Source organism: Phyllostomus hastatus, unplaced genomic scaffold (genome assembly GCF_019186645.2).
Source record: "Phyllostomus hastatus isolate PE091 unplaced genomic scaffold, TTU_PhHast_1.1 phas_contig_65, whole genome shotgun sequence".
Lineage (NCBI taxonomy): Eukaryota > Metazoa > Chordata > Mammalia > Chiroptera > Phyllostomidae > Phyllostomus > Phyllostomus hastatus.
Genome location: NW_025333932.1, coordinates 5,134,275 through 5,157,933, shown reverse-complemented (window position 1 = coordinate 5,157,933; position 23,659 = coordinate 5,134,275). Strand labels below are relative to the sequence as shown.

The 23,659-nt window shown below is 32.8% G+C and overlaps 1 protein-coding gene across 2 annotated transcripts in view; it reads right to left on the bottom strand.

Moving 5' to 3' along the window:
• Positions 1–23,659, bottom strand: part of HNF4G (hepatocyte nuclear factor 4 gamma) — a 125,177-nt gene that overhangs the window by 15,526 nt on the left and 85,992 nt on the right. Inside the window, exons 1-3 of one of the 2 annotated variants that reach the window (XM_045849530.1) lie at positions 10,297–10,479; positions 7,062–7,233; positions 3,335–3,429 (exon numbers count right to left, since the gene is read on the bottom strand). In XM_045849530.1, coding sequence (XP_045705486.1) covers positions 3,335–3,429; positions 7,062–7,233; positions 10,297–10,432 — 403 coding nt within the window. In that variant the 5' untranslated portion in view covers positions 10,433–10,479. Of the gene's footprint in view, positions 1–3,334; positions 3,430–7,061; positions 7,234–10,296; positions 10,480–23,659 lie in introns of those variants that run through there. The other variant, XM_045849529.1, reaches the window with a different exon arrangement.

Sequence of the window (23,659 nt, the reverse complement as noted above, 5' to 3'; positions counted from 1 at the left end):
AAAGACCTGGGGTTGGGAAGCAATATGACTGAAGATATTTTTCATCTTGTACGACCTTTATTTTTTAAGTACATTTTATTGATTATGCTACTACAGTTGTTCTATTTTCTTCTTCCCTTTATCCCCCTCCACCCAGTTACCCCATTCTGTATTGCTTTTAAAAGTAGAAAGAGCCAGGATTGTCACTTGAGCTCTTAAATACTGTCTTTTTGGGATTCCATGATGGCATGCATGTTACAAAGTGTTGGGTCAACCAGTTCAGCCACACTACATTTCAATAAGATGGTTTTCCATTCCCCGAAAGTTATTAAAACCATGAGATAACTAGAAGGAGAGTATTGCCTGTGAGATTGACCAGGTCAAAGATAAGAGTGCATTCACTGTCAGAAAATGTGAGTCACAGAGTTTGAAACTCCCATTTTCTTACTCTTTTGAACCGTGAGCAAAAATGGAAAGTACATTTATTTTAGTTATGTAGATTTTAAAATTGCAGTCTCATGTTCATTATGAAACAATGTTCTCAGGAAAGTTTACACACATTAATCAAGCAAAAGGTGTAATAAGTAGGGAGTCTCTCCTGAGAAGAGTGAGGTTGGAAACTCAGCATTTAGGAAATGTGGAGAAATCTCCCATATAAAAAGGCTTAAAGAGAAAACTAGGTCAACTTGTTTCAGAAAGGGCAGAAAGAATAATGTGTATCCCCAAATCCCTATTGAAAACTAAACTGTAAATATAAGGAAGAATAAGGGGGGATTAACTTGTGTATTTGCTACATAAAGAATAATATAAGTCAGGTGTCAGAGCTGGAATTTAAAACTTAGAAGGTAAAATTATTTGTTAACCAAAAAGAATGAAAAACCAGTCCTGTAGCCTCTAAATTAAGTTAGTGCTCTACCTTGCTCTGCTGGAAAGAGAAAACACTAAACTATCATACATTTTAATGCGCTATTGTTTTAATTAAAAACTCACTAATTTCTATGCCCAAATCTACTATCTACCCAAAATATAATATTGAATATCAAGTCATTAATTTGGAACAGAGAATACTGAAAGTTTTGCTTTTAAGGGTGAGTAGTTTTTAAGTTAGAGTGAATCATTAATATTTTATTTTTAATTCATATTTATTATTAGCTTACTCTCTCCATCCTCTTGTTTTAATAGAAATTGTCATTGATTTTTCAGCCTAAACTAATGAAATATATTTGCAGAGATAAAAATTAAAATGTTAGCTATGTTTTTATCAATTTAATTCACATGGTCAATCTTTAGAAAAATGTAAAAGATATTGCATTTGTAACCTTCCTACTGCTATTGTTTCTACATAAAACCATGTTTATATATGTTTCCACCTTAAACTAACCTTGATAAGATGCCATTACTATAAATAAGAGAAATATAACTACTCTAGAGGCCAGAAGTTATGTCCTAATCTATTTAGAAAAAAACTAATGTATTATTCTATAAATAGTAGAAGATATTTCACTCTTCTTGAAAATATTTCATATATCAAATGATATAACTCTTAAAGGAAATATAAGATGGTGATTTGCAAGTTTAAATGGATGAAAATGATTGGCAAAGTATGTAATTAATCCCATAAACTACCAAATATGCCATTAGACATGCCATTTTTAAATAGATATGTGCCTCTCCTTTAACTTTGTGAACTTTCAGTTACCTTCTTTTTCGAGACTAACAACCTGAACAAAACAAATGAAACTTTTACTTCTTTAAAATATTAAATAACAAGGGAAAAAACTAACCATGTTCAAGATAGGTTTGATATATTTTATATTTCTGAAGAATAATGATTTGACTTAATTTAATTTTTTATAGTTTATGAAATAGTTTTGAAAAATATTTCTTTGTTCCTTGTAAAATTTTGATGTATTTGTTCTAAATCTGTGGAGTATGTCATTGCTATTTTGATAGGGATTACATTGAATCTGTAGATTGTTTTGGGCAGTATGGGTATTTTAATGATGCTAATTCTTTCAACCCATGAACACCATATATGCTTTCATTTATTTGTGTCTTCCTTAATTTATTTTTTCAGTGTTGAATAATTTTGTAGGTACAGTTTTACCTCCTTAAGTTTATTACTAAGTATACTTAAATGGGATTTTTTCCTAATTTCTGTTTCTGATATTTTATTTGTGGTATACAGAAATGCTTTCAATTTCTGAATGTTGACTTTGTATCCCACCATTGTAGAAAGAAGAAACTCCCACCTTTCATGACAACATGGATGGAACTGGATAGCATTATGTTAAGTGAAATAAGTGAGGCAGTGAAAGACAAACACCATGTGATCTCACCTATAAGTGGAACCCAATCAACAAAAAAAAAAAACAAATGAGCAGAATAAAACCAGAGACTTGGAAATAAAGTACAAAGTGACAATGACCAGAGGGGTGGTGATAGGGGAAGGGACAAGCAAAGGAACACGAATAGAGAGGACTCAGGGGCATGGACAATGGGGGGGATTGAGTGTGGAAGTGGGGACGGATGGAGTAGAGGTGAGCAATGGGGAAAAAGGTGGGACAACTGTAACCAAACAATAAAAAGTAAAAATAGATAAAATTTACAAAAAAAAATATCTCTGTATGTGACAGGCACAAGAATGTGCAAAACCTGATAAACCTAAAATCTTGTAGTGACTATTCCCTGCCAAATGTTTAAATGTGTTCAACACCTTTCTAAATTAACCATATTTAGAATATAGGATAATAGAGTCAGATTATTAAAATGTTGACAATGAAATTAGTTCACAATAAAATAGAGTATCTAGTCTATGTCTCTATCCTTCAGTAGAATATAAGATCCCTGAGGGGGAGAAATTTTCTATTATGTTAACTACTGAAACCTCAGAGCAGTATTTTGAAAGTAGCAGTGCTCAATAAATGTGTTGAATAAATAAATAAATGCATGCAAAGTCAATATTCAGTTAATGCTTATGAAATAAAGGTATTCAATCTTAATGACAATAAAAATGAGTTTAAAATATAGTTATAATTTCATTAATAGGTTTTGCATTTATCTTTCAAACAGAATACTGAGATGATATGTAAGACTACAATTTTGTTGCTGCCAGGTATAACACAGCAGTAAAGGGCATGGTGTCAGAAATCAGACAGCCATCATATAAAGACTGGTTATACTGCTTACTAGCTGGAGGCCAGTGTCCTAGGGTAAATTCTTAAACTCAAGGAAATACAGATTCTTCATGAAGAAAAATAAGAATTCATGTGAAAGTTATTATGATTAAATGCAAATGTGTATAACACTTTTCATCAATAATGTTAAATATCACTATTATGTTATATATTATTACCTTCTTTTTTCATTCCTGCTCTAAAACACTTTCTTAATCGACAATATCTACATTGATTCCTTTTGTCCTTGTCAACAACACATTGCCGACTGAACCTATAATATAAAAAAAAGGGTATATTAGTTTTGTAGAAAATTATTTATGAAAAAAGCAAATGAAAAGACAAATAGACTCTAGGTATGGCCAAATCTGGCCCAACAGAAAGAATGAATAAGAACAATTAATTGACTTTTCCAGATATTATGAACATTTGTAATGTCCCTACTGCTATGATTTTCAACATACAACCATGATCAGAACATACATGGAGCCCTCACTGGTGTAGCTCAGTGGGTTGAGCACAGGCCTGGAAACCAAAGGGTCACTGATTCGATTCCCAGTCAGGGCACATGCCTGTGTTGTAGGCCAGGTCCCCAGTACCGGGCACAGGAGAGGCAACCACACATTGATGTATCTCTCCTTCTCTTCCCTTCTCTCTAAATATGAATAAATACAATCTTTTAAAAAATCTTATGAAAAACACTTTTCAAAATTAAAAAAAAGAACATACATAGAAATTCAATCCTCAATTCTCATGCAGTCTTTATAATGAAATAAAACTGAAAGACATCTCACTTTTGGCCAGTGTGCATGGTCATTTTTGTCTGATTCATGAAAGCCAAATCTAGTTATAAAATGTCTGGCATATATGTTTTAATTGTTTGTTGCTAAATGATTTTGGTACAATGGAAAATATATCAGAATTTCATTCCTCTGCATTTTCATATTTTTCTCATTTAAGTATTCTTTGATTCATTTTGAATGTGACCCAACTAAAGTTTTACTCTAAATGCTAAATTGCATGTCAAAAAGCAGATGAGGACAGCTTTGGCTACAGACTCTGCAAAATTAGGTGTCATCTCACATCCACTAAAATGGCTCTATTCAGAAAAAAAATACTAGTGTTGAAGAGGATGTGGAAAATGAGAACCCTCGTACATTGTTTGTCATAACATAGAATGCTGTAGTGGCTTAGGAAGTGTGGCAGTTTTTTAAAAAGTTAAAGAGTTACCATATGATCTAGCAATACCACTCCTAGGTATCAACCCAAGAAAAACAAAGCCATATGTTCACACAAACACTTGTACATGTGCCCACAGCAGCATTATTTGTAATAGCCAAAAGGTGGGGACAACCCAAATGCCCATCATTTGATGGGTACATAAAATATGGTTCCCCCACACAATAGATTTATAAGTAACAATGAATAAGAATGCAGTACTGATACATGATGCAAATCAGAAAAACCTTGGAGAAGGCAGGCACAAAAGGCTGCACATTGTATGATTTCACTTATATGAAATGTCCAGGAGAGATAAATGTATAGACATGGAAATTAGACAAGTGGATGCCTCACATTGGTGGGAAAGAAGTTGGTGGCAAAGGATAGTGACTGTGAAAGGGCATGAGGTTTCTTTATAACCAAGGGGGATGAAAATGTTCTAAATTGACTGTAGTGATGGTTGCAACTCTGTGGATATACTAAAAAACTGAATTGCACACTTATAAGAAAAGAGTACTGTCTCCGGAATTAGACCTGAGCTTGATTCCCAGGTCCACCATTCTCTCTTGTTAGGATGGACAGCGTTATTAAACAGCCCTGCCCAGTTAATTTACAATTGTAAGGTTGCTATGTAAATGAACTTCAAAGACTTTGGGGCAAATATTAATCATATAGTAAGCAATAGCATTTCTTCAAAATTCTGGCCCAAAATTACCCATATGTACATCTCTAATTATTTTGCGGTTGATTATTAATGCTTAGAATAAAACAATATTGTTTTGTGATCTATATAAAAAGATATTTCTTCTAAAAATAAAAATGGCCACTTGAAATTGAATGAATATAAAGCCTATTATAAATGAATTGAGCTGGAAGACAAACTTTCTGGGTGAGGAAAGAGCATTGTTTATTTGAGAATGGATGGCTTACGAGACTCAGGAGAGAGGACCTGATTACTAATAAATACAACAGGAGAACACATTCAATTAACATTAACTTAATGAAAAAATGGAATAAACATTTATTAATCACATATTATGTATATAGTCTTGGTGTAGGGATTAAACAGAGGACTATTATCTATCTCCTTCATTCAAGGAAATGATAACCTAATAGGATACACATACAAGTTTACAAATAACCATAATAAATAACATAATGTGAGAAGTACTGAGACAGTAATTTAATGTGTGTTGAAATGGAAAATCCAACTCCATTGTGATGAAAGAGGTAGAGTGGAAATAAATTTACTAAGTATAAGAAAACTGAAAATTTTGAGACAGCAAAATGTGAGCTTAAATAGACCTTTATAATCCTAAACTTCCATCAATATAATAACTATTTTCCAAATGAAAAGTCATAGCATTTGCTTAAGAGCAAAATATGTGAAGAAAGCTAAGGCAGTAGCAATACTCATGATGGGAACTGTGAATCAACTGTACATGTTGGTGGAATCTTTTTTAAATTTCCAAAAATTACTACGGGAACACTCCTTTTCCACTTTTCCCATCCAGGAAGCCTGAAATCCTGAAAGCCCTTTGTGCTGATAGTCTCTGATTCTTAAAAGTTTTTGATGGATTTAGTCATTTGGATTGTATTTTCCATATCTATGTATTTCATTTTTAACAGAACACACTACTTAAAAAAGTATTGTTTACATATTATTTTGTATTTATTTTTGTTGATATTTTTGGAAATCTACTTGTGCCACTTTTTACCTTTGGAATTTTGATGTATAGAAAAGCAAGGCCCATCTAAATATTTTTTGTTGTTTCCTAAAAAGGTCTTAAAGTGAATGATTTGCATTTTTTACTCACTAAGCTCTCCTTGAAAAAACAGAATGCTAGTTAGATATTTGGGTAGTTGTATATTAACTTTGCCATATCCCTAGAAATCAAAAGGCATCATATCAAAAAAGAATTAAGTTCTTCCCAGATATAATCTGCATTCAAGAACAATCATCCTGAACACTCAGTGTGGGATATTTAACCCTGAATTGTGCTATGATGCTGACTAGATATTTAAAAAACGTCTACTAGAAATGTAGGATGCATACAATATAGTTAAATACATTTTAGATAAAACATTACATTCAATGGTAAAACTGTAACACAAGAAATGCATTTAAAAATTTAGGACTAAAATTTAATCTTTCATTAACATCAAAAAGCTACCAAAATCATCTATACTTTTATAATTTTGTTTTAAAAGACTCAGGATGAAATGATGCTAAAAAGAAAGTCAATAGACAGAAAAGTTCACACATTTTAAACTATCTGAATACAGACTTAAGTATGTCTATTGGTATATGAACATGTGGTAAAACAGTAAAGAAACACCAAGAAAAGACAGTAAATTTCAGACAGTAGTCACCTCTGGGAGAGGGGATAGAAAGAGAAAGTGATAAAGGAGGTATCCACTGAGCTCCAACTATGTCAATGTATAAAATGAATGATAAGTGTGTGGATTTTTATATTTATTTTAATAGTCTGAAATTGTCATAAAAGAGAACCACCTCTGTGAATGCATCCTGCAAATACACCCACACATTCTCATTCTTAATGTACTTTATAGATTTTGTCCCCAGAGTTACAGAAATAGAGAAGCTCTGAATTGTATTCCCATCTGCATACCATTTTGAAACACCTCTAAAAATGAGTTTCCTAAAAGGAGCATTTCAAGTACCTGCAGGAATACACGTGACTCTTGCGAATGCTGCGCCTGAAGAAGCCTTTGCACCCATCACAGCTGGATGCTCCATAGTGTTTTCCTGTTGCTCTGTCCCCACATATAGCACATAGACAGTTGACACCATTGTCTGTGGTACTCATACTTGTTGTCTCTGGGGCAGAACTATCTGTTTTAAAAAAAGCAGGTTGCAGGGAGAGGAAAGTTTGAGTTACTAAATATTCATAGGCTCAAAACAGTCCATTCATTGATTTCTCAGAGGCCCAGCACACTACACTGTTTCATTTTAACCAGTGGCTACTCCTGCCAATCACCATTCCAGTCTCCCTTCCCATATATTTTTAAAGATTTTATTTTATTTTAACAGAAAGGGGAAAGAAGAGAGAAAGAGGGGGAGAGAAACATCAATGTGTGCTTGCCTCTCATATACCCCCAACTGCAGACCTGGCCTGCAACCCAGGCATGTGTCCTGACTGGGAATTGAACTGGTGACCCTTTGGTTCGTGAGCTGGTGCTGAACCCACTGAACCATACCAACCAGGATCCCCTCTCATATTTCTGATGATTAAACTTTGGAACATTATAGGGCTCAGTCCTCCAACTACACTCTTTCTCAAGGGAAGTTCATCAAGTCCCATGACATTAAATATTATCTGTGTGATTAAAATCCCCAAGTTTTATCTCTGGCCCTGATGTCTCCCAGAGGCATCTAGTCTGAAATCCCCAGATACCTATTTAATAGCTTCATTTTGAAGTTTAAGAAAAATTTCAAATTAATGTATAAAAACAAAACTAATTTTTTTCCCTAGAACATGTTGTTCCTTCAGTTTTCCATGACAGTCAATAGTACCATTCAGTACCCAGGGTCAATAACCTGTGAGTCTTCACGGGATTCTCTCCTTTATCACTTATATCCAATATAGTAGTAAAGCCCATATTTAAAATACATAAAGAATCCATAACTTTTCACCCTTTAACTGTGGCCACTCTTATCAATTGACCATAATCTTCCCCCTCAACCATTGCAATAGCCTTCTATCTAATTTCTCTCCTCTCACTCTTTCTCACCGTTTATTTATTCAAAGCCCCCACAGTTCTCCTGGTATAAAGAAGTCACATCTTATCAGTCTTCTGCATCCAACACTTATAGACAGATACACTTACTGTGGCCTATGAAGCTCTGTGTATAGAACTTGCCTCCCACCTCTCTGATCCAGTTATCTAGTACTAGTTTTCATCCTGTTCACTGTCCTCCAGCAATGTGGCCCTTTTTTCCCTTTGAAGTCTGTTTCTGTCTCAGAGCCTTTACATTTGCTACTCCTTCTGACTGGAAGGAAAGTTTCATCAAAACATTCTTCCAGCTGGCTATCCAGTTCCTCATTTTCTATAAAACATTCTCTGAACATAGTTCCCAAAGAGTCACTTCTCATCTGCCTTTCAAGTAGAACATAGAACTCTGCTTATTTTTTTTAAAGAATAAGTGCTTCATTGTTTTAAATTATATTCTGTACTGATCTGCCCATTTATAATCCATCTCTGGCTGTAGAATACAAACATCATGATATCAGAAAATTTATCTGTCTCATCCATCCCCCTGTGTCTTCCAGCTTTTAGAACTGTATCTGACATAAAGTGAGCATCCAATATATAGTTTTGAAGAAAGAGGCTTAAAAGTCCAGATATTTTTACTTAAGTATTTTTTTAATGAGTTAATGTTACTGACTACAGCTTAAAATCTGTATGTCTTCAAAAGATATTGAAAATATTATGTAATATTTTAAAATTTTAATTTATAAAATTATATAAGTGTAATAATATCTATTATATCTTTAATAGAACAAAAGATAAAATTAATGGTTGTCATGTCCCAAATACATTATGTGACAACACATATATCCAGCTACTAATAGCTCTGAGTAGACAGACATTATCATCTATAACTTCATAAGCTAAAAACATAGTAAGAATATGTTTAAGGTTAGCCATGTAATATAAAATTTAAACTAGAAAATTTTCATTTGGTAACATAAACAAAATAAATATTAGAAATAAGGCAGCTAGAAGTATTTAGAATTGACTGCATTTTGGGAGATTATATGAAAATACCAAAAAGTCAACTTTTGTTTTAAGTTTATTGTCATACTTGATATTATTAACAACATCATTACAAGAAAACAGGTTTGACACCACTTTGGAAAGTCAGTTGTTTTAGTAAATATTTGTAGTATGCCTGTTCCTTCTATTTAGCAACCTATAGTCTTAAAAAATCATGATTCCACTGAGTTTATTAAATACCTCTAATCAAATCTATACATAAAGTAAAAATAGTGACTTCCTAAGATTTGCACTCTAGGTTCATTTTGATACTCTTTGTGCTAAAATTTCAGAATTTATCTTCTGATAATCCTTAAAAATTGTTCCACTAATAAAACAACATAGTAGAACAACCGTATATCCTGAGTATAAGATACATTCTCATCCTGAACTAGACACATACACATACACTTTCCAAACTATACATAATTACTAGATTTTAGGAGTTCTATTGATAATAACTGATTTTGAAAAATATTTTTACTTAAAAAATAAATTTAAAGTCATTAGTAAACTGTATTACAAAAAGACCTGAGCTTTAAACAACTCATGCCTTATTTAAAGTTAAAATGTTACAGTAGATAAATACCAAGAACTCTTGAGGTTAATCATTAGCTTGTCAATTGGGATTATAATATAAGCTTTTATTTCCTTTAATATTTGTGTTCAATGCAAAAACTTGATGGTAATTTTCAATGCAGTTTCTCATCAGCAGCAATTGAGAGATGGAATAATGAAGGAGGGGCAACCCAGGAAACTTTGCAGTGCTCTATGGAAACTCTGTCCCCTATGTCATTGTAAATATTGCATAGAAAATATACTTTATAGCCAATCTGCCAATGTTATTTATTACTGTGATTTATAGTAAATATAATAAATAGCTTTCTTCATCTAACTGGCTTATGACAGAATTCTGAGGTTACTTTATTACATATAACTAGGTTTTTTCTATCTCAAACATATTATTAATTTGTAGTTTGTGATGACATTCAAAAGCTCAGATTTGTGGCTTTAAACAGCAAGCCCTGAATTCTCCAGCAATAAAACCTGTAGCTACCACCTGTGAAGATCAGTTTTACTTCTCCCACTATACTTACTTTTTAAAAAATATTTATAAGCAGATTTGAATTATACTCACCATTTGAATTATACAGAATCTGCATAGTTTCAAATTCCAAGGTTGTATATGTTGGGTCCAAAACTTCACTGTAATTTGCCATATCCATGTCCAGTATTGGTTCCGATACCCTCATCATTGATTTAGAAGCACACATACAATGTCACCCAAGCCTAGAGTGTGTGAGGCCTGCTAGGCTTTCAATCCGTGAATGATAACCCAAAGTTAACTGTCACTAAGTGACTTTTGTGCTGCAGTGGGAGGAGCTGTAAAATTGTAAACTCCTTCAGCAGGTTATATTCTGCTTCTTTCTTCTTTTATGGCATATGAAAGCAATTCCCTGTGATAATCTTGGAATGTTTCATGAAATCACCTTATCTGAAGTGCTTAGTGGACTAACATGATTTCCTAAATTGATTTCCAGTAGACAATAAATGATGTCATTAAGAGGCTTAAAAATAGAAAACAGAGTTTCTCAAGTTTTAAATTGTAATTGTAACAAGATTTATCTTATTTAAGGGGCTGAAATTTCATACCACACATTCTAAAAGATGACACTTTATTGTTACAAATTAGATAAGTCATGACTATAACTTAACCCTTAACACTTAACATAGGCTCTTAACAATTCTAACTTTTCTTACCATTACAATAAAGCTAACTTTGTTTATATTGGAATAAAACAAGTTTTTAATTTGAAATGATAGTGTTTTATGGTATATTCCAATAGCTCCCTGGGCATAACCCTGGTAAAGCCTTTAACACATTCTGTTTAACTATCAGCTCATGAGTCTGTGTCTCTTGCATGTTAGTAAACTCCCAAAATTCAGAAGCAGTATACAGTTACTATTATATTGCAAGCATTCAGTAAATAATTGTGACATGAATATAGTTCCATTTCTTTTGACTTCTGATGCTTATTACATTCTAGGCATTAACCTGAAATAAAGTTATCCCTAATGTTTGTGGGTCTACACAATACCACCACCAGCCCTCTATTGTATCTAACCATTATAGTGCACGATATACTTCTTAAAATTTTATATTTATTTATTTTTAGAGAGAGGGGAAAAGAGGGAGAAAGAAAGGGAAAGAAACATTGATGTGTGAAAGAAACATCAATCAGCTGACTTTTGTACACCCGCAACTGGGGACCTGGACTACAACCCAGGCATGTTCCCCTGACCAGGAATCAAATCGGCCACCTTTTGGTTGTGGAATGATGCCCAACCTACTGAGCCACACCAGTCAGAGCATAGTGTCTTTTATGTGTACATATGACAAATAAAATTTAGAAGATAGTATTAAAATATTATATTTTAATTCTGAGAATACATTTATTGATTTTATTTTCCAAGAAAAAAATCCCACCCATAGTTAAACTATAAAGTCAGAATTTCACTTTCCACATTTGTTAAAGATACCTACAAAGTAATGGTTCTTATTTAATTTCTTAAAACCATAAAATATGTGGAAAAGTATTAAATAAAGTATTATATATTTCATCTGGGAAGCCTAGGCTGGCAACTTGCAATAAATCAAAACCATGTGAAGAATTGTGTAGAAAATGGCAGTCACATTAGCAGCCTAGCAAACAGCCCTCTTGCCTTCATATTCTGTAGACTCTTAATTTAAGAATAATGTTTGGGGGATAAATTTTAGGAGCTTATTTTTTTCTAGCGAAGTCTAACTGCAGTTATTTAGTTTGAGGAGAAGTAGACTGCAAGCAAATCCTATGTTTTCCATTTGCATGAAGTGGTTCTCATTTATGGTGAACTTACACATAGGTAAGTTGTGTTACCTGTGTGAACCAAAGAATTGAATTGTGCACAATCTTTGTTATTTAATGTAGTAACTGACTAGTGGTGAGGGATGTCACTAATGGGAGTGTACCAACAGAGGAAAACAAGAAAAATATAAGGCAAAGAACTGTTCATTTACAAAACTGCAAAACATTGGGAAAATGTGATACACTAGTCCTTATCTGTAGGTCATATGTTCCAAGACACCCAGTGGAGGCCTGAATTTATGAATACTATTGAACCCTTTAAATACTGTGTTTTTTTCCTATAGATACATACCTATGATAAACTTTAATTTATAAGGTACAGTAAGAGATTAACATAAATAATAATAAAATAGAACAACTATAGTAATATATTGTAGAAAAAGTTATGTGAATAGCATTGGGTTCATTATTAAGTAAAATAAGGGTTACTTGAAGACAAGCACTGTGATGCCATTGCAGTGGATCTGATTACCAAGGCAGTTAATACATCATCAATGGAGGTGTTGGGCAAAGGGACAAAGCAGGAAGGCAAGATCAAAATGGCATGATTTAAGACATGAATTTATAACTTGAATTTTCTTTTTAATATTTTTGGAGCATGAGGAACTGACATGGTGGAAAGTAAAACTGTGGATAAGGGGGACTACTCTAAAGCTCAGGAGAACAATGCTGCCACAGTTCTATTGTTCTACTTCATCCTGTGTCCATGGGCAGCATCACTATGGGATTAGGGAGTTCTACTTCAGGTTCATCTCAACACAGATCTAGATGTAGTCACTAGCAATTAATTAGGGCTGCCTTTTCAAGATAAAACCTGTTTGCCATCCCTAGTATAGTCATTATTTTCTTCATTTTATGCAGTAAAACCTTGAGAATTTCTGGAAGATAGAAGAGATCCAAATAGCAGGCATATCTCTTCAAGTGGGCGGTTTGTCTTTCTAATGATGTTCAGGGGTAGAAACATACACAGAATCCAACCAGACCCAGGGTAGTAAAAGGGATTCACTTCAGATTTTTTTCTTCAAATACATTACAAAGACCGGAAGTCCTCTTTTCCTAAATTCTAAGATTTGTAAACTTACCTAACTGGTTACATAAATAAAATAATTAAAATATAGAATCACAAAAGTGGTATACTCATACTTAATAATATATTTGACTTAAATATACATAGTTGCTATCATTTTATTACATAACCATGACCTTTTGTTTAAGAATCCACTACTTGGGATTACTTATTAATTTTCAAAAATAAATCCCATACACTACTTTTGATTTCTAGTTTGTTGTTTTTAATGAAGAACAAAGTCAAAGCTATCTATAAAGCAACAGGAATGTAGAAGCCTACTAGAATTTTATGATTTTTTGAAATATTTAATAGATTTTAATCAACTTACTTTTATCCACTTCCAAAGGCTTTCTCTAGCTTTTTGTAGGGAAAAAGAATTTCTTTTCACACTTGTATTTCATTGGATTATGAAATATTTCATTAAATTATGAAATGAACTAACACAAACAAATGGCATTTACATGTTAGGTAACATATGTAAGTGGCCCTTGATAACTATGTGAAGTGGCTGAGATGGTCAGGGGACATTGCAGCCCTATTCACAATAGCCAAGGTGGAAACAATACAAATGTCCATCAGTGGATGAAAAATGTAATACTGTTCAACCTTAAAAGGAGTGAACCACTGATATATACCACAACATGGGTGATCCTTAGAAACATAATGAATACTAAATAAAATAAGCCAGTCATAGATAGATTAAAATGCATATGTACACTAACATGAGAAAATCTAAAGTAGTCAAACACATGGATTCCAAAAGAATAACAGTAGTTGCCAGGAGCAGTGGGAGGGAGAAATAAGGAGTTACCAATCGAAGAGCATATAATTTCAACTAAGCAAGATGAATAAGCTATGGAGATCTGCTGTCCAACATTGCACCAGTCAACAATAATGTGTCATACACTTAAAAATGTGTTAGAAGAGCAGATCTCATGTTAAATGTTCTTACCAAAAGAAAAGGAAATAACAAGATTTATGAAGAACTAAACTATATCATGAGAAACTGTTCAACATTTTTAGTCATCACAGACATGTAAAATAAAACAATTAATGTTGTTAATTTAAAAAAAGTTGCCTGCTACTTAAAGAAGTCAGCTTCCCACGTAAACTAATTAGTGTGTTCCACAAAGAAAGTTGAAAGCCTGAGTTAAGTCAAGGGATTGGCTATATGAAGAGAGCCCATCTCTCTTGTATTCCTTTTCATGTAAGGTAAATTGTCTTTGTAAATTAATTTATATCCCTCCTTCTGAATAATCTCTCCTCTCTTCTAAAATTAATTAGCTTAAATTAAGAATATTTTATTTGCATAAACAAGAGTAGGAAAGAACAATGAGAAGGATGAAAAAGAAAAACAAAGAAAGATGGAGAAAAGAAGAAAATGTCACAGAGAAACAATTTTAGCCATGGTTACTTTTGAATTATACATCATAACTAAAGCAAGTATCACACTCTACAGTATTTTTGGCTGTTGCCATTCAGTGGTGATTGTGGAATTTTAATAATTTAGTAAATTTGTCTTTTGGAAACATGTCTATGATATAATCAAACAAAATAAAATTATACAATTTAATTGTATAAATCTTAGATACATAAAACAGTTAAGGTATTTGTTTATATATTTTCACACTTCAAGTGTAGTTGTTTTCAGAAAAAGAACATATTGATCCCACCCAGGGAGCTTCTCATTATTGCTTCTTCAAGTCCTTTTGAGTAAATTCATTAAGACTACATTAGATTACAAGCTTAACTAGTTATAAGAAAAACTACATTAATTTTATGCTAAGATGATATGGAACCAACTGTCATTAAATAAATGGGAGTTTTGTTATTAACCCTTACAGTCAACATAAAGTTATGAGTACTTTTCCAATAAAGTTGGTTCTCTTCATTTTAATGCTGTTTTCTTTAGCCACACAGATTTTTATTTTGATGAGATTTCATTTGTTTATTCTTTCTTTTATGTCCCTTGCTCTAGGGGACATATCTGTGAAAATATTGCTGAATGGAATATCTGAAATTTTCCTGCATGTGTTCTCTTCTAGGACTTTTATGGTGTCATGACTTATATATAAATCTTTTATCCTCCTTGAGTTTACTTCTGTGTATGGTGTAAATTGGTGGCCCAGCAATACCACCATTGGGATTATACCCTGAAGATCCTGAAACATCAATTTGAAAGCACCTATGTACCCCAATGTTCAAAGAAACACAATTTACAGTAGCCAAGTGCTGGAAGCAACCTAAGTGCCCATCAGTAAATGAATGGATAAAACCTGTGGTACATTGACACAAAGGAATACTACACAGTGGAAAGAAAGAGGGAGCTTCTACCCTCTGTGACAGCATGGATGGAACTGGAGAGCATTATGCTAAGTGAAATAAACCAGGCAATGCGAGATAAATATCATATGATCTCACCTATAAGTGGAACCTAATCAACAAAACAAACAAGCAAGCAAAATACAACTAGAGACATTGAAATAGAGAACAAAATGACAGTACCAGAGAGGAGGGAAGAGAGGGATAATAGGAGAAGGGCTATCAAGGAATATTTATAAAGGATACATGGAAAAAGCCAAAGGGGGTAAATCTGAGGGTGTGAGGTGGGGATGGGAAGTGGGGGGTATGGCAGGGTGAAAATGCAGAGAGCTGTACTTGAACAACAATAAAAAAAGTTATGAGTACTTTTAAGTTCATTTCTAAAGGTTTACTTGGGGAAAACATCAAGTATTCATATTACTTCTTAAAGCAGTAATTTATAATTAATAGCATATATATTCTAAAGTGAAATATATAAATTTAATCTGTGTTCAAAATATAAATATAGATGATAAACTATGATCTATTGAAAATCTCTATTAATAGAGGTGACTTTACAGAGGTTCTGTAAGCTGAGCAAATATTACTGTTCTTTGGTGTGATCTTGTAGTTTGCAGGCTAAAATGGACCTTCTTAGTCCTAATCAGGTCATGTACCCCAGAAAGAAAGAAAATATTACTTGTAGGTAAAAGGTTGATCATAAATAGCACAACTAATGGTCCTGAAAAATGTTCCTCTCAGAACAATCAGTCTCTAAACTGGTATGTGAAATATGATATTTAAATTTCTTTAGAACGACATAACAAAAGATTAAAACAAAATAGTGTTTTTAAAAAACAACTCAGTTCACTATTAACTATTCAAGATAATAGCAAAGACATTTCTATCTTATCTGCAAGACTATTAAGCCTGTTAAGTTGTTCTATACCTTATATTTGATTGAATCATTCTTTCATAATGTGATTTAAAATAGAAAACAAGCTAATAAAAATCAAGGTTATTTCCATAAAAGAATTGTCAAGAAAGTAATTTGAAATGTTAATATCAATATTAAAACATTGTAAGTTATAGTTAATATTTTTCTGCAAATGTATTCCTTTGAGATTATTTTCATTACCAACACTAAATATTAATTCCAAAAGCACATTAGCAGTTTCTTTTATTTCCACATTTCACTTTTTCATATATGAGGGTTACACAAATCTAAAAGATGAAAGAGAATGATAACTCAAACCAACACAATGTTTGTTTCTGTGTTGACAGGGAACCAGCAAGTGGAGACCACCACCCAATAAAGCCGTTTACTAATTCAAAGCAAAGCCTCCTTTCATTTTCAAACAAATCCCAAAACAAAACAACTCAATTTAAAAAATCATTATTTTCCTTACTGTCAAACCTCTTAACCTAAATATTATTATTCTTTTGAAAAAGAAATCTTGTCTTTTCTTCATTCTACGTTTGATGAGGGAGAATAAGCATATTAATAAATTTAAATGAACAGAAATAGGCATTTTAATTTTCAAAGCAAATTTTTACCTATGACATGAGAAGATGTTTGAAATTGTAGTAATTATATTCTATTTTCTTTTTTGTTTTTAAGATTTCTTTTTATTTATTTATTTTTTAGAGAGGGAAGGGAGGGAGAAAGAGAGAGAGAGAGAGAGAGAGAAACATCAATGTGCGGTTGCCGGGTATCATGGCCTGCAACCCAGGCATGTACCCTGACTGGGAATCGAACTTGCGACACTTTGGTTCACAGCCCGCGCTCAATCCACTGAGCTACGCCAGCCAGGGTTTATATTCTATTTTCAAAGCGCTTCATAGATCCTTTCTTAAAGCCTGGATTATATATCATGTTTAGATAAACAAAAACAATTTTTCCTTCTCCTTTTTTCCCCTTCTTCTAGCCAATGACTATGCAGTGACCAGCAGAGTCACACAAGTCATCAGATCATTTAAACCCAAGTCATTCCCAACATTTGACTATTATTATTTTTTAAATTTACTCCTATCCTATGCTGAACGTTCTTAAATTAAACAGAAAGTCCATAGATTTATTTGCACACTTTCATATTTCCTTTTAAATAATTATAATTATTCCATAGCTTATTGATTATTGATATTTTTAAATTCATGATGATAGCCCAAGAAAATCATTTTATACCATTATTTTAGATCCATGTTTAATCTGATCAATGCAACCAACACATTATTACTAAAAATGCCATTTTTATAGTAAAATCTAAATAAATTAGAGAAACACAGCACCTTGTCAAATAGTAGAATTAGTTTAGATACATAATTCTTTATTATATGTATATAATTTGCCTCAATTTCACATTTGTTTATTTGCTAATAAAACCTCATATTATTATTAAAACTAGTTATGAAAATAAATGTGAAATGAAAAGCTAAAGAAGATTTGAAATTGTATTATAGCTAAATCAGTTGCTGTTCAGATAGACAGAAGGAGGATCACACAGCTGAAACCTAAATATAATCAAGAACATACCCTGAATAAACCTAAGAGATGATATGAGAAATCTGCATATATTAAATTTACTTTCAGGGTCAGTTGTCTTGTGATTCTAAATAGACTCTGCTTTTCAGAATATAAGGAGCTGATTAGCACTAAATTATTAACGAGTATAGATACACTTGTAGAGAAAAAGAAAGTCTGGATATAAGGAACATGTTAGAACCCGACAGCTACTATTTCTGTATTTTCTTTTACAATGGGTATTATCATTGTTGTCACTGAAAGCTCAGCAGTTAGTTGGAGTATTTAAGGTTACAGTTGCACTCCAATACCAAAGTTGCTGCATTATGCAAAATACAGGGGAGGAAGTTATCAGTTTGGGCCAGTGATTATATCAAATGTGTTCAAAAGAGGTATCATGTTTAATAATAATAATAATAATAACAACAATAATAATAATAATTAAACCAGCAGTTTTACTATGCTGAGTGTTCAGGCTTGAACATTTGAAATAAATGTATTATGACTGTTAAACTTTAATATCTGGGAGCCAATACACATATACATACTACAGCATACATACATGCATGCATAAATACATGAGTTACTATTTCTTCATTTCAAAAACATAGTAGATTTTGTAGAAGCCACCCACTCAAGAGCTGGCCAACATTCCTCCTTAAGGCATTTTTATATACATAGGGTGAACAACATACTAATGTGATATTTGGTTTAGATGAAACTAAATATTTGCACTCCACTTAATAAAGGTAAGCATATTATGGCCTCAAATAAAAGGCTAAATACTTCACTTCCTTCAGATAAATTTATTTATGAAAAAAGCAATATTGACTGTTTTTAAAAAAATATCATAAAACATGTTTCTATAATTTTATATTCCCAAATCTTGATTAACCCTTTTTCCCCTAGAATGTTTTTCTGACACATACAGTGAAACTTTTCCAAAATAATGTAAATGAGGACCAAAAAAATTCAATCTCATTATTTTGAGGTTAATAAAATCACACAAATGAACCTATAGAACTAGTTGGCTTAAAGGTGAATGTCAGTCAGGTAGCTCGATCCATCTTCCCAGGTTTTATATAAAGTGTAACCCATTTACTCACAGCAAACCAAAAGCTTTCTTTTATGATCTCCCTAATTTTATCTTGGTATACTTTAAGAATATATATATATACATATGTGTGTGTGTGTGTGTGTTACATACATATGTTTATTTGTGTAAATATATGGTATGTATACATATAGGAAAAATATAAAACACATTTTTATAAAATTTATGTTTATACCATATATAACATATATTTTACATATATATAAAATCTTGACAATCATAGCCAATTCAGCCTACTTTTGTCTTATCAATTCAATAGCCAAGTCATATTGATTCATCCTAAGTAACACCTTTCTTATTTATCCCTGCCACTCATTCCCAGTTTTTCTACTTCGAGATGAAGTCACTTCTTCTGTGGGATATTGCAATAGCCTCCCAATCCTTTCACTTTATGCTTCCTCTTCCCCATCCATTTCATCATATGTACTCTATTCTGTATTCAGTCTACTGCTCCTAAAATATTTATTTTCTAATGCTATTATTCTGAAGTAATGACTCTGACAATATAAAAAGCATATAGCATGTAGACATAAATGTATATGGAAGGTTTTCAAAACTACACATGATACAAAATGATCAAACATTTCTCATGACACCATTTTAACCACACAGACTGATCTTGTAATTTCTTAAGTCTGCTCCCACTTAGGAGGTAGAGTTTGGACAGGTAATTACAGATTGTTTGAAATTGTTGACTTGAGTTCCCATTTACTATGTCTCCAAAATTCATATCCATTCCTTCCAGGATTGTAGTCTCATCTAATTATTTATATTCCTTACTGTATCTGGATTTTTATTATCTATATACTATGCATGTTTGTATATCATAAATGTTTATTTAATAATTACATTAAAAGAAAATCAACCCATGTGAAATGTGTGTCCACCATAGGTTTTTAAAAGGTACTCATATCTCTCTGTTCAAATTCTAATCTGTAGATAAATGGGAGTGTACAGTTGTGAAACTTTATCAAGCTATACACTTAAGATACATGCACTTTTCTTTATCTATATTATACTTCAATAAAGAGTCTAAATATTCTAAAGAGTCTAAAGAGTCTAAAATATTAATCTGTTGTAACATTATATCTTAAGGAAATATCACTATTTGTAAGAATTCAAGGTAGCCTATGTAAGTGTCTTCCATGAAATGTTTTATTATACAACATACATCTGTACACAAATATTTTGAGAATGAGAATTATTAATATTTCTATGAAAAATATAGAAGAACAAATATACAGAATTATTTTTCTGGTCAGTTACAATCAATGTAAATGTCAATGAAATGTCTTGGTAATCTTTTTTACTAAATTTAATTCTCTCTTCAAGATTATGGGCTTTGGAGAGGTTTTAACAAATTCATTGAATCTCTATACCCTAAAAAATCTCCAGAGTTCAGCAGTTCTATGTGCATGCTTATATAGCGCTATTGAATATATCAGCTCCCTCATACATTCAGCATACTGAGATAGTACCACACAGATACCTCCTTACTTCTTAATTTACTGATCATCACTAGGGTCCAAAATATTGAAACAATTAGTTCATTTTATAGGGTCCAGCACAAATAGTGCACCTTTTTATTACAAAACTTTTTTATTACAAAATCATAAGCATGTAATTCTATAACATAACAATATCACACTGAAGCATATCATATGACATTTAAGATGAAATGTTCAAATTAAAACTATAAATTATTACACCCATAGTATTACCCTACCAACCACACTCAAGCAGGCATTACTTCTGCTGGACTCTGTATATCTAGCAGTAGAATTGAAGAAAGGAGAAAGTGAAATAAATGATTTAAATTTTTTTCTACAAGAAGTAGCCATCTCCGTGATGGGACTTAGAGGCTAATTAGCCTAGCAGATAATGATAGAAATATTATGTCCCAATTCTTTGACTCTAGAGGGCAAAATTAGCATCTGGGTAAAGCATGAGGGAGAAGATGGGTCATCCTGTGGATTCGAGGCAGTTATAATTTCTTTGCATGATTCACAGAGTGCTGGGATTCAAAACAGCTTTTCCTGGTTCCAAAAGATTTGCTGTTTTCTTTTATGCCTTCTGCTTTTTGGCACACTTCAACTCACTTCGTCTACCTATTTAAAGACAAGTAACCAAACTTCAGTGAAAGTTTTTCCATTCTATGGGCATGGCATATTTCTAGCTTTATGTTAACCTATATGACCATATCAATGTTGAAATATCACTTCACTAAAATTAGGAGACATATTAGGAAAATCATCCAACTATAGCAGTGACTTTTTTCAATGAGGAGTGATTTCCCCCCAGGGGACATTTGAAAATACCTGGAGATATTTTTGGTTGTGACAACTGAGAGAGAGGTGTGATACTGGCATCTAGTAGGTACAGGTCAGAGATGCTACAGACATTTTACAATGACAGAGCAAAGAATTTTCTAGGTCAACTGTCAACAATGCTGAGGTGGAGAAACCTTGACCTACAGTAGTAAACTGAGGCCGTATGTCCTCATTTAAAATTTAACATATTTTAAATGAGAATCAATAGTTATATATTTAAGTGGTTTGAAAATCATAAGGATCAACTGTGTAATAGACTTGCCTGAACCTTTTGGACACTATATAGAACTGTTTAGTAATTATGTGTTTATTTAGCCATTTATTTACTTAAAAGTTGTCATTATAAAATAAATGTTTACATAAATATACTTTGGTATACTCTAAACTATACAGACATAACCTCTTTTACATCATATAAACCCAGTATCTACTGAGTGAAGCAGTAATACGTATTGGGGTCTACCTTGCCTGGTCTCAAGAAGCTGTAACCCCCCATGGCTAAGGCTGAGTGAGAGATCTCCAACCAGGAGCCACTAAGGAGACAAAACATATTTCCCTGGCATGAATGCTGCCTGTTCTGTGCCTGGCCTCTAATGCTTGATCAGTTAGCCAATGACAGGTAAGATTTCCCAAGGGGGAAATCACCTAAGACAGGCATGATCACAAGGAGGCCTCAGGGAAGAGACTCGGGGCTGTGGAAATGAAGGGGTGATCGACATCGACCCCTGCCCCCTTGGCTTTGTCAAAGCCTGAGTCCTTGTTCTTAGTTGTGAGAAACCCAAGTCTCCCAGCTGCCTTTGTCTCCTCTGCCTGACTCAGGCCTGCGGAAATAACAGGGGTGGTGCAGTCCAGACCAGAGTCAGCGGACCCCCAGGGTAATCAGGCCTGGGACATAGAATATGCAAGATCCTGTGAGATCTGCTTGCTGGAGGGTGCTCTTGAATTAGAATATGAAAGCATGGGCAGGAAACGAAACTAGCCTTTTAGGTCCTATAGTCTTTTTAAGTGATAAAACCCTAAATTTTGCCCAGAATCCCAGTGGGAGAGCTACCAGCACCTTTGAAAGCTACCTATTCCTTTTGATCTTCCCTGCCAGACTATAATCCATAAACTATATCTGTATTCTTAATAAAAGCCTGCTCAGGCAGTGACTCAGGGCACTCTCCACTAGAGAGAGTGGCTGTTTCATCCCTATTTCTCCACAGGACTCGGTTGTCCATATGTATGTTTTTCTTGTGTTTTGATGAGCATATGCAGCGATGGACACTGCTGGCCAATATCCACCACAAATATGCACATAAAAAGTTTGTTTAACTAATGAACTAATAGAGTAGTAAAATAATTGTAATTCCTGGGCAGAATCTTTTACACAGAAGTCTAATAAATATAGCTTTTATAGCCTTCAAAGTTCATTTTAATAAGCAAGTATTATAAAGAGAAATATACAACAACATAAGATATGGAGTGAGTTATAACTTTAAAATAGATATGCAACAGACATTTAAAATACAATTTCCATTCAAAAGACAAGACTGTATTTTTTAATATCATTAAAAATACACTCTTCATATACTCTTTGTGTCAGGCCTTCTGCTTTTTTAAGTCTGGCAACCTCATCTCTCTCATGGGTGCAATTAGGTATATAGGGATAAAAATTATACACACACGCGCACACACACGCACACATATATATGTGTATATACATATATAGACATATATAAACATACAAATGTATATAGATATAGTCAGGGATAGGGTTAGGGAAAAAGAAAGATAGAGACAAAGAGAGAAAGATGTGTATTGAAAACTACAAGACATTTATCAAAAGAACTGAAATCACAAATAAATACAAATATATTCTATGCTTATGGATTAGAAGAATTAATAGTGTTAAAATATTGATACTATTCAAAGCAATCTACAGATGCAATGCAATCCCTATTAAAATTCCAATGGCATTTTTCACGGAAATGGAACAATCAGTTCTAGAATTTCTATGGAACCATACAAAACCCTGAATATTCATAGCAATCCTGAAAATGAACAAAGCTGAAGACATCATACTCCTTGATTTCATACATTACAAAGTTATAGTAATCAAAATAGTTTAGTATTGGCATAAAGACAGACAGACATATAGATCAATTGAATGGAATAGAGAGCCCAGAAATAAATACACACATAAATATATGTTCAATTACTTCAGGATAAAGTAGCCAAGAATATACAATGGGGAAAGGACAGTCTTTTAGTAAGCCAG